Source organism: Agelaius tricolor, unplaced genomic scaffold (genome assembly GCF_023055355.1).
Source record: "Agelaius tricolor isolate 1412-34295 unplaced genomic scaffold, bAgeTri1.0.p SCAF_1, whole genome shotgun sequence".
Classification (NCBI taxonomy): Eukaryota; Metazoa; Chordata; class Aves; order Passeriformes; family Icteridae; genus Agelaius; species Agelaius tricolor.
The window spans coordinates 109,222,180-109,234,263 of NW_027269261.1; the positions used below are offsets into that span (position 1 = coordinate 109,222,180).

At 38.2% G+C, this 12,084-nt stretch overlaps 1 protein-coding gene across 2 annotated transcripts in view; it reads left to right on the forward strand.

Annotated features, from left to right (window-relative positions):
* Positions 1-12,084, forward strand: part of CRYBG1 (crystallin beta-gamma domain containing 1) — a 96,648-nt gene that overhangs the window by 78,149 nt on the left and 6,415 nt on the right. For both annotated transcript variants that reach the window (XM_071446784.1, XM_071446793.1), the window contains 7 exons: positions 1,071-1,197; positions 1,376-1,408; positions 3,215-3,324; positions 3,549-3,678; positions 7,408-7,547; positions 9,840-9,963; positions 11,091-11,249. In XM_071446784.1, the coding sequence (XP_071302885.1) occupies positions 1,071-1,197; positions 1,376-1,408; positions 3,215-3,324; positions 3,549-3,678; positions 7,408-7,547; positions 9,840-9,963; positions 11,091-11,249 (823 nt within the window). The remainder of the gene's footprint in view (positions 1-1,070; positions 1,198-1,375; positions 1,409-3,214; positions 3,325-3,548; positions 3,679-7,407; positions 7,548-9,839; positions 9,964-11,090; positions 11,250-12,084) is intronic.

Below are 12,084 nucleotides of genomic sequence, written 5' to 3' on the forward strand. Positions count from 1 at the left end.
GTTATCACAAAATCAAAGGTAGTATAGATGCAGGAAGTGTCTGGGCTTTCAGTATGGAACCGGGGTCAGAAGAACAGAACAGTAACAGAAGATTTATTGAATGTAGTATACTGTTCTTAGCAAGACTAACTGATAGCAGATATTTAAGATTGGACCTAGAGCAGGAGTAATTGGACATCAGAGAGATATATATAGTGATTTGGTTGCTTTTCCAATACTTCAAGTGTGTATCATGTCAAAAGTTGAAAGTCTTTCAAAAAGGCATATTTTGACTAAGACAGAAGACTTGATGCAGATCTCTGAGTTTGTGGCCTATGTCAAGCATGAGATCCAACTGAGTAGTTGCAGTAACAGCTTTGCATTTAAATACATTGATCTGGTCAAATTTGTGGTGGTTTTGGTGCTTAGCTTTCAAGGATATTCTTCTTGCTGTCTCTGATTCCTAGCAGGGAACAGTCTCCTCTGCTTAGCATATTTGCCTGTTGTTGCAGCTCAGCATCCTGTGGGGTGTGTATTTGCTTAAACACAACTGAGCTGTAGCTACAGGCAACATTAAAAGTCAGTATTGCTACATTTACTGCTCAGATTCCTCTGAAAGTTAGTTTTATTGAAAAGGCTGTATTCTGATATCTGTCTGTTGTTTTGGTTGTTTGGGTTTTTTTGGTTTTTGGTGGGTTTTTTTTGGTTTTTTTGGGTTTTTTGGTTTTTTTTTTTTTAAGAGAAGAACTTGACCTTGGTAGAATAATAGAATTGTAAAACATCTTCTTACTGGAAATATTCTTACTGGAGGTAAATTTTAGGATATGTGGCACATGATGTGTCTGAACCTGTGCTTTCCTTTAGCTCATTCACTCTGATTTGTATCAACATCGTGCAAGAAGGTAGTAAAATTTGCATAGGTTTGCACTATCAGATACACTGGTTTGTTTAGGGTTTTAACAGTATCACAGTTTGGCACTTCAGAAACTTTTTATTTGTTCTTACATTAAGACAGTAATGAATGTACATATCTGCATTTTGGTAAACTAGTGTGACTTCTACCAACCACTCTCCTCTCCTTTCTCTTTTAGATGGGTGGCTTATGAGAATCCTGAGTTTACAGGGGAGCAGTATATACTGGCTAAAGGGCTGTATCCCAGCATTGAGGCATGGGGGGGAAAGAATTGCAAAATATCTTCAGTTCAACCCATTGTTATGGTAAGGAGCTAATTTTCTACTTGTTTTGCAAGTTTCGCTGAAGTATTTGGAACTCTACTTTTTCTATCAAATTCAGTTTATTTACATTACTTAAATGATAATTAATAGTAAATTTTGTATGATATTTTATCGCTGTTGAAAATATTTTTTCTCTTCTTTCCCCTCAAACCTTTTGCAGGATATTGCTGGAAGCGAAAGGGGTAAAGTCAAGGTAAGATACTTCTCTAAGCACATGAAACATACTGTGTAGTGTCTGTAACATGTAAATAAAGAAGTGGCTGTTTGTCCAGGGAAACACTCAGGTGTTTGCATAGATGGCTGACTAGTCAAAGAGTGAAGACTGCAGGTGGATGAAGGCTACATTGCAAACCTCTTGAGTAAGGCACATTAAGACCCAGGGAAGGTGGGATTTGATACACAATTGCCATCAGAACTTTCTTAGGGCACTGGCAATGTCTTGATTCAGCAAGTGAGGTGTTTTGGGGTATCAGTGATTGTTTTATAGAGCTGGAGCCTGCAGCCCTGTATGCAGAGGTGCAGGACCTGGAATCTATTGCTGAGAGCTCTACAAACAGATGATGTTTTGGTGAGAGCACTACAGGGTAGATGTTGTTCTTGGTACAGCTGACTTAATTCCTTGTGAACCTATTTCTTTGGTTAAGAGTTTTGTTAGTGGTGGTTGCACTTGAAGGGAGTTGTTCACTCACAAGTACTGCTGAGTTCGGCTTAAAAGTTAATCCCATTTTTTGTCAATAACATAAGGGAAGGAAATGGCAGGGAGAACTTGGTTGTTCAGTGAGTTAATATATTTCTACATTGGACTGTCTCCTTTGTGCAAGTACTAATATGTAGTTTTGGCAGTGAGGCTAATGGGCAGCTTTTTTCATCCTTCTTAATTTCTGAACCTTTTCAAATTTTCAGGTTTGTCCCTGTACAAAGTTGTTATTTTTATTTTCATTTCAGTCAAAGTAGTGAGTATATCACAGCCCTAAAACCTAAGGAGACAATTCTTAGCTGTCCTGGTTTGCTACTCCTGATTAGTAGCATGCTTCACTGGAATCTCCTGCATAGGGATAATGCATAAACTATGGGGAATAAAAATCTCAAGGCTGCTTATTTTCAGCTGTGTGCATGAAAAATTATTTGCATCTTTACATTATGTGCCTATTAAGACCCTATGCTAAGGAAGACCTTATCCTAAGGAAACAAAGAAGTCGTGGCTTGCAGCCAACAGACTGCATCCATCGTCAGCGTGCTCCTCTTTGGAGAGTGCTGTACCTGCCCACACTCCTATCTCTATTAAGAGTGAATAAAGCTGGTAGGCATGTTATAATGGGAATGACTTCTGTGTGATCATGGCTAATTATCCTCTAGCCAAATTAGCAAGTTTGCTGCTTAGAATTTTTAAATTTTTTATGTTTTAATAAGGGCAAAACACTCTGGGCGATGTATCCTCTCTTATCCTTGGAGCAGAGAAAGGACTAACATGAGACTGTATCTGTAGCTGTAAAGCCCATCATAAAGCCCATCTATCCTGGGAATATATGCCATACTTCTTGGCATGCTGTCCGAGTCCTTTGCCAGGATTATACACCATTAGTGTTCTGAGAGGCAGGGAGTTTCCATTTACTGTGAAGAGTATGCATTTTGGAGATTAAGCAGATTAGTAATATAAAAGAAATCTTTTTTATGGCACTTTAATAAAGTTGTGCCTATTCTGGTCACTCTTTGGGAATTTAAACATCTTACCCAGCAGATAGACCTAGAAGATATACTTGTTATTGTTGTTTTAATTATTTTGTATGTCATTAAGTGATTTACAGCCAGAAGTAATTTTTGGAGTTGTTACCTTGCTCTCTTGAGCAAGGATTGTAACACTGAAGAGGTGACAAACATAGGTAAAAAAGGAAGGCTGGGTGTTATAAGTATCTTTTTATGTGATTATAGAATTAATGGTAGAGATGTAACTGAAGGTAGAAGAATTAATTTCCTTAAATATGTTTATAACTTTTTAAAGGTCCAGTTATTTTCAGAGCCTGAATTCAAGGGTAACTGCCAAATATTTGAAAAAAACACAAGATGTATTGATTCATTTGCTGTGAAGTCTTCAAAAATTTTAGATGGCAGGTAAGTTATATTGATTGAATAATGCAAAATCATTTAAATGGTAGAAGTTTTAGAAAAGCAACCAGCTTTCTAACACATGAGGTGGTTTCATAGATGGGGACTTACAGAGAGCAATGCTTTGCTGTTTGCACATTGATCTTTCAGGCAAAACATTGTAAATAATGCATCTGCATTTTACTGGCACAGATGTCTTAAGAGGGAACTTCTTCTCCTTCTTTCTGCAGCTGCATAGTGTATGACCAGGAGGAATTCGCTGGTAACCAGTATGTGTTGGAAGAAGGGATCTATCCTGATCTGACAGCAATGGGTTGTTCACCCCAAGCAGTTCTAAAATCTTTACAGATCATAAATATTGTAAGTAAAACCTATTCGAAATACTGTAAAGATAAGGACAGTGATGATACCTTTTATTGAAACAGTAAAAATTCTAGGGCACACATACAACAGAGGAGGCTTGGGGGTGGTGGGGGGTTGGTCTGTTTGGTTTGGTTTGGGTTTTTTTCTGTGCAGTAGCAATTAAATATCCTAGCTGCAGTTAGTCAGGTTTTCTTGACCTCTGTGCTGTTTTTGTAAAGGAGAAGATGTTACAGAAGCAACTGCCTGGGATGCCTGTCCTTAATAACAGCTTATAAAAAACTTCTGTACAGAGTCAAGTCTATTTCCCAGTAGGAGAGACCACTTAGAATGGGTAGAGAAGGTGGTAGGATGGTGTGAAGAAATATCTGTACCATGGACCTTATTTTGGATGCATATTTAAAAAACAGGCTAATTAAGCAACTTTGCATGTAATACATGTAATTATAAGACACTGTTGTTATCATCAGGACAATGGAATTTGAGTTAATCGCAAAATAATGCACCCTTCTAGATAGGTAAAGCAACACCCAATACTATTTGGCAAAATCAGGCCGTGTTGTTATGTGTGGTGGATACAAACTAAACTACATTTACATAGTTTGTAACTCATCAGTGGCCAGGAAAGAGTTTACTCAAGCTTATAACCAATGATTATGATGGATCACTTATGGAATCTGCAAGTATCTTTTAAGATCAAAGTAATTACTAGCAAAATGTGGTCAAGATTCCAGGAACTTACAGCAACATGAGGAGATGGTACTTGTTTTAAAAAAGGAGTTCTCTTGAATCTCCTCTTTGAATTTGGCAACTTTATTGCACTCCACTGTAATTTTGGTAACCTGTCAGTGGTGTAGCAGTTGATGAAGGAGAGCTGAAATATGTCATCCTCTTTCACAGCTCTGGAGAATTTTGATGTACTCTGTAAACAACTGCAGCAAGTAGGTCTGCCTTCTGAACTCTTGGGCTGGCTAGTAGACAGATCTTATTAAAAACAATAGAATTGTTTCTAGCCAAGCTTGATGGGTGATTGCCATGAATTAAAATACATTTCAATAGTTCCTGGCTTTAAAACGCTTGTTTCATTTCAGTAGTTCCTGGGTTTAAAATGCTTGTTTCAAGCTGGAAGGATCAGCTTACTTTTAAATGATTTACTATTTGTGACAGAGACTGATGTGTTAAAACAGAAATGGCAGTTCTGTGCTTCTTTAAGTTCTTTACACTTGTGAAACTTGTTCTAGCCCTATGTTTTATCACACTTCAGACAGCAGCACAGAGCTGCATCTGTCTGCAAATCATGTGCTGCTGCTTCCTTCTTCAGAGGTTCCCTAGCTGCAGAGAAGAGGAGAATGGGTTACTTTGCTCATTGGTTTATTAGCAAACCAGAATAGAAAGAATGATTATTTCTGTCTTACTACTTACATTGTTTATTTTTCATGATTTTCCTAAAGCTTGAGCCTTATTATTTTAGCTCCTGGTTTCACCTGTCAGACATGTTTTGGGATTGTATTTTGGCAGTGCCAATCTTAATTCCTCCCTACCATCTGCCATTTCTATAACTTTCCTCACGATTTTTCATGACATTTCTATATAAGAAGCACCTTTGCTATTTTAGTGTCATGTTACTGTATTTATCTAGTTAAACACCCCTTTTGAAAGGATGATTTTTTAAGTGACCATAAACAAGAGGAAATTAAAGAGATAGTTGATACACTTATAAGTGAAAGCTAAAAGGGCTTTTGTAAATAAGGGAACTTATGAAACTATATTAAGGGCTGTTTATAGACTCAAGGGTTTTAGGGTGTTAGATTCCACTATATCTTGGTTGTGCTTGCTTTGCATGTTCCACATAGTTGTGCTGCAGATAGAACCTGGCATTTTTCTTTCTTGAATTTGACACACATTCTTCTTCCTGAGCATACTATAAAAAACAGCTGTGAATGTGGTTTATACTTGAACAGTCATCTGTAATGAGAAACCCTGTGGAATAACTAAATGGAGATCTGCAGGAACACCAGCTTGGTACAGTGCAGTACAGGGGAAGAACTGACAGAAAATTCATGAGCTGACCTTGCACTTGTCACTGTTTTATATAACAGTATTGCTGCTGAATCAAAAAAATTCCCAGTATAAGGTGTGGCAGAAAATTGGAGGATTTTCTTTTCTGTTTCTGTTGTCTTTACAAGAGGATTATTTCTAAAGCATGGCATGAGGCTGAAGGCTGTTGTCTGAGAAGTTGCATGTCTCAGAGGGCAGGTGCCAGTCTCTAAAAGGGCTTAGAGTTCAGAGGCACTGAGAGGTCATCAAAGTGTGACTGGTCCCGTTGGGCTCTTCAGCTGTGGTGGTGCATGACAATCTAACTGGTGTTGCCTTTCATGGTGGGGCTGAGCAGACTCTGATGTTGGAGTAAAGGGAAAAGGCCTCTCCCGGAATTCTCCACAGCCTAGCAGCATGTGTGCCATCAGGAAGCAGAGCTCAGCTGCTCTGTGATAAACTGGACTGCTGTGAAGGTAATGGTGACGCTCATGCAACGCCGTCATCTGAGCCCTTAAACATCTAAAGGAAGATTAAAGAGGAATTTAAGCACTGTTAGAAATGGGTAGATGGGAGGTCTTGCCTAATAAATTCCCATGGAAGCATGCATATATGAGCTGCCACGCATGCATGGAGCCAGCTCTGCCTTGGAGGGCCTGTTTGCATGCCTGAGGGCGGACGGGAGTCTGTCGAGACTTTGCGTCATGTCAGGCGTTCCCGATCCAGCTGATGTGTGAGTGCCCTGAACACCTGCCAGAAGGAAGGAGCTCTTCTGGCTGCGGCGTTGGATTGATGCAGTGGCTGGCTGGAAGATTTGTGAGAAAGGGAGTGGCAGTGTCATTTCTGTCTATGAGTGTACACTGTAGCACCAGGACACTCAGGCTTAATTGACTTTACCCTGGGGAATTTCAAACCCTACCTCCCAGCTTCCACAGGAAGGCCTTCATTATGACAGGTTATTTTCAGTCCACTACAGATACCTTGCCCCACAGAAAAGAGTCCAAAGTTCCTTTTCCAAAAGACCTTCAAATTGGATTCAGTATTGCAGAGAGTTTTGTGTGGGCAGAATCCCTCTGACATCAGAAGCATTTTGACAGAGAAGAAGAATCATCTCCCCACAGCAATTTGGAGGATTCCAATGTTACAGTTTTTACTTGTCGTTAATTTTTACTTCAGTAGTATGGATCTTGAATCTTTTGTCTAGTCAGAGATTGAAGTTGCTGTAACCTACTGTAAAAGTTAAAAATTAATGCAGTAAGTGATAAGCAGTGCTGACAAGGCTGTCATCATTTGAAGCTGTAGAAATCAATATTATCTTACTGTCTGTTCAGCTCTTTGTATGAAAATTCCCACGAGTGGGGGTTAGTGCAATGCAAGAGAGATATGGCATTGATTAAAATGTATTTTAAAACATACTTAAGGTATTGTGCAAGAACCAGCCACAGAGGTCTTTGTGCCTGAAGATAAGGAAGCTTTGTGTTCCATGTAAGCAGATCCCTCCTGTATTTTGTATAAGGTTTTTTTATGACTTTTCAAGTTTAATTAGAGAGTTGAAGAGCAGAAACATTCAGGGTTTTTGATCTTAAACAATCCAGAAGAAACCTCTGAAATAAAAGGAGTATGTGGCATACTGATCTTCACAGTCACCATCTGGAATTCCAACATCCTATAAAAGCACTTATCTTCCTTTTGCAGGAGCTGTCTGAGCCCTGCATAGCTCTTTTTGAAAAGACGGGTTTCCAAGGAAAGAAAATCGAGTTCAGTACAGAAATCTTAAATCTGCAGTTCCTGGGATACAATCCTCGCATAGCTTCAGTTCAAGTCCTTGGTGGCATGTAAGTTTAAAATCACCTTTTGATTCTTTAGAATGAAGTACTTACAGGTGTAATGGAACCACAGAATGTAAAATTAGAATATCATAATGTGTGCAGTGCATTAATGCCATTTCATCTTACAGAGCATTTTCATATCCTGTCTCAACAATATATTATCACTGACTCATGTCCTTTGCTAGGAGTTGAAATGAATTTGAATAAAGCTCTCAGAAAAACTCATGTCTTCTCTCATGCCATATTATAAAAATCAGCTTGGATAGCATCCTTAAAACCAACTTCTCTGCTCTTGGTTTATGTCTCAGTTGTAAAAAAATCATCTGGTTTGTGATCTGTGTTACAAGTTAAAAATGTTTTTTTAATAAGTCTTCATGGTCATCCTTTAACCTCTGCTATGGACACAGAGGTACAATCAGACCATGAGCTCACCTCTCTTGGTGTTAGTAGTAATAGTCCCTTTACTTCAGGAATTGGATGAGAATCTAGTGGTTAGATTTGGTAGCTGTATTTAAGCAGTTGTGTTCTCTAAACATACCCTAGAAGACTATGTAAAAAATAGTCTTGAAGTTTACTTCATTTTAAATTTCTGTCATGAAGCTTAAAAGCTGTTAGGAGGCTTTTTTAATAATGCTTTTAAAATTTACTGTCCTATAATCTAGGGTTCCAGCATATCTGTTAAATTATCTTTTTGGTTTTTTCCCTGTTGTTAACCTATAGGTTGTTAACCTATACCTCTGAGATACTTGCCCCCAGTTTTGGTGGTTTTTGTCATTTGGGTTTTTTTGTTTTTGTTTCAATGATAGGTCCATGTTACTGTTGCTTTGCATTTAAATGTGTTCTTTTGAAGAGGTAAATTTCCAAGGTGTGTGCTAGAGAGATGCTGTTGGGTAGCTTAAGACTGCCCTCAAGTGGATAGCTAATAAGCCAATCTGTAGAGTAAATAATTTTCCCCATCAGGATAAGCTGGTCAAAGAGTTTTCTTAGCACACTGAACTGAACTTTGAAACAAAGGTTGTAAGAAAAGGTACATGTTTGTATTGTGAAGCCTCCAAAGGTTTCAGTATCTTTCACCATAACCACAATATAGTTGATTCTCACTTTCCATAACATGAAACATCAAGTTACTTCTTTGCCAATATCATTATTGCAGGTAATGGAATTGTGAATTGTGTATGTTTTCTGTCCAATTAATATATGTGGGGTTCTTTTTTGTGGTGGATCACTGGAAACATAGACTATGGTATGTAAATTTGGATTTCATTATAGCAGTGTCAGCTGCTGAAATGTGTCAAAATACAGGGTTTACAGCTTCCTTGCCCCTGCTGCCTCCCTTATTGAAGAGAGTTTCATCTTCTCTGCCTTCACTTAGAGACCTCCATTTATAATTCCTGGGGATAGATGTGTATTAGGCAGTGAAAAAGCACCAAAATTAAAGTGAATTTGCTTCTGGATGGAGAAGTCTGGTGACAAATCAGTCAGAGGAGGGAGGTAACCTGAGTGTTCATGTACTCAAACCCCCATGGCTACCAGACAGTCCCAGCACATCACTGTGAGAAAACTAGAAATTGCACTGTATGGCAGCCTATTTTGAAGCCCAGACATAATTCGCTGGCTGTGTCAATAATGGAGAATCAGAAGTTGGGTTCTGATAGATTACACTCAATGTGTGATTTTAAGCATAGTTGGATGCATGTTAGGGAATGCTAAACAGATTTTTTTGATGTGCACTCTTGCTCTGTCTCTTCCCCACCCCCCTTGCAGGTATTTGGAAAGAAGAGAGATGTTATGAAATAAAACTCTCTCAATAAATACCCAAGAGAAGTTCACCCTGTTGCAGTTTCCAGTATTTGCTTGTTCCAGTCTGCATCCATAGTAGTTCTTTCTCATGTGAGCCAGGCCTGTCCAAATTCAGACACACAAACCAGCTGGTTCTGCACCTGCAGCAATGTAGCATTTACTGCATATAGATCTGTGCTCCTTGAGGAGTCACAGTGCCTCCTGAAAACAAATGGCATTTAAAAGTTGGGTTCTCCCAAGAAAATGCTGTGCTTCATTCAGCTTGTAATTTTTAAATAATAGGATTCTAAAATTAGAACTCCTGTGTACCCATCTCAGAGTGGCTGACCTTAATCAGGATGTTATTTTATTATTTTTTAAGGCCTGTTACAAAGAAGGTAATTGGCTTTCCAAAGCTAAACACTACTATGTTGTGGGACAGATTTCTATTAAACTCATTTATTGATTCCAAAGCAGAATTTGGCAGTTAAAACATTGTCTTATTTTTTCTCCTCATAGATGGATAATTTATGAACAGAGTAATTACAGGGGACGTCAGATGATGCTAACACCAAATGAAATTCCAGATTGGTATAAAGCCAGTGGCTTTTGTCAGATAGGTTCTCTGAGACCCTTACTGCAGGTGAGTGGCCTTTGACATGACATGTCAAGCACTAATTTACATCTTGTCATGGGGTTGGGGAGATACTATGCAGCTGTAAGCAGCATTACAGCCTTGTCACAGGCATGTGACAAACTTCAGCATTGGCAGTTGTGTAAAGAAATCCAGAGTTTTGCGTGTAATGAAAGCTGTTTGAATATGCTACATGGCTTTGCAGTTACACGGCTTAAACTGTTAATTAAGCATCCTTTAAACCAAAGTACAGAAGACAGCATATAAGGATTAATTAAGGATTAATAAATAATGGCTATAACTGCTATATAGAAATGATTTTAGGTTGTTTCGTAACTAGCACCGAGACTGGTTGCTGGCATACTGTCTGTACTGTCTGCATTATTTATGGAACAACAAGAAAATGGAAAAAAAAAAAAAAAAGATACTTCAGTTAGTAGTGATTTTGTGTTGATTTAAGAGGAAAAGTCCCTCCCTGCTTATTACTTGGCAAAATAATTTCCAAATCTAATGCAAAATTTATTCTTGTCACGCACTCATGTTCTAAAAATATGTTTTGTTCTGTAAATATGTATAATATTTTGTTCCATGTGATCTTGTCCAATGGTGCAGCAGTCCTGGGAGCTTTAACATTTGAGGTTCTTGGTTTCATTGGAGAAACAGCTTTTCCTAATTCATAGGTTACTTGTACCTGTAACCAGCTTCATTTGCTTGCTGTCATAGCTTTGTCTTTGCATAGCCTTAAGCAGAATTAGGAATAATGCATTTTGACTGCCCTGCTGAGAACTTGTCTGAACAGAAGTGTTCATGTGTAAGAGGCCACACAAGTGCACCCTTAATGAAAGCTAAGAGGATATATGGAAGGGAATTAGCAGAGAGAAGTTCTGCTCTGAATTAAAAATTTTTAGCTTTCCACTGTGCGCTGATTTCAGTGCATAGCAAAGCCTAAAACTCTCCATACAAAGTGGTGAGTTCTCACAGCTTGTCTTGTCCACATGTTTATGGGCTTCTGAATTACGTTCTCAAATTAAAAACTTAAGCTTTCAGAAAGAAAGAGGGAAGTTTGGGGTTCAGCACTGACAGTAACTGCTGTCTCTGCTGAGATTGTGGTTAAAGAGTGCTTTTGTTTTGTGCAGAAACGTGTGTACTTCAGGCTTCGAAACAAGGAAACAGGAAAATTTATGTCAGCTGATGGCAACCTAGATAATCTGAATCTTCTCAGAATTCAGGTTGCAGAAGATACAGACTCAGATGATCAAATCTGGGTTTATCAGGATGGATTCATAAGGTGTCGGGTAAGGTTTGGGTTCAATGTGCATTTTCTCCTTTCCTCTCCAGTAATAGGGCTTTATGAATTTAATTCCTACTGCAACATCTTCATTTATTTTATAGGCTTAATCTGTTTCAACTATAATGTAATCTTTCTGTAGGGAGTTGGTTTTTGTGGGCATTGTTTTGTTTTTATCAGCTCTGGCTTTTTCAGGTGATACAAACTAGTTGTATGATACTTTTTTTGATATAATTGAAATTTTGAGAGAAAGTATTGCAAAAGTATCAAAGCAGGGGAGACCCTTCCTAATAATATTTTGAACTATGCATACCTTGCAGTAGGACAGTTAGTGTAATGTAGGTTGGTATTTGTACTGGTTTAGAGCAAATTTGGGAGGAAACAGTTAAAAATATAAACATCATAAAGTCACCCTAGGACACTATCCTCTTCTGCATTTAGACAAGCTTAAAGATAAAATCCCACTCTTTTGAGCCATTTAGGGGTGGGTTTTTTTGGTTTTTTGGGGTTTTTGTTTGTTTTCTGGTTATCCCTGTATTAGACAAATCCATCCTTTTTCCTTTCTTCGGTACAAGTTTCCAAATGAAGCCCTACTTTTCTCACAGTGCATAAAACTAATCATGTGCAAATTGTCATTGAGGTGAGCAGAGGTATGCACAGTTCATATAATGTTTAAGCATGAACAGTCTTCGGTAGGGATGCCAGCCAAAAGAAAATTAAGTTACTTTAATACTGTTAAACAGCTTGACTGCAAAGAATCATGTGAACTTTTTCTATAGGACTGTATAACTTCAAAGGAGCCATTTATAACTATGTCATCTATGCTGGAGGGAAGAATCTTA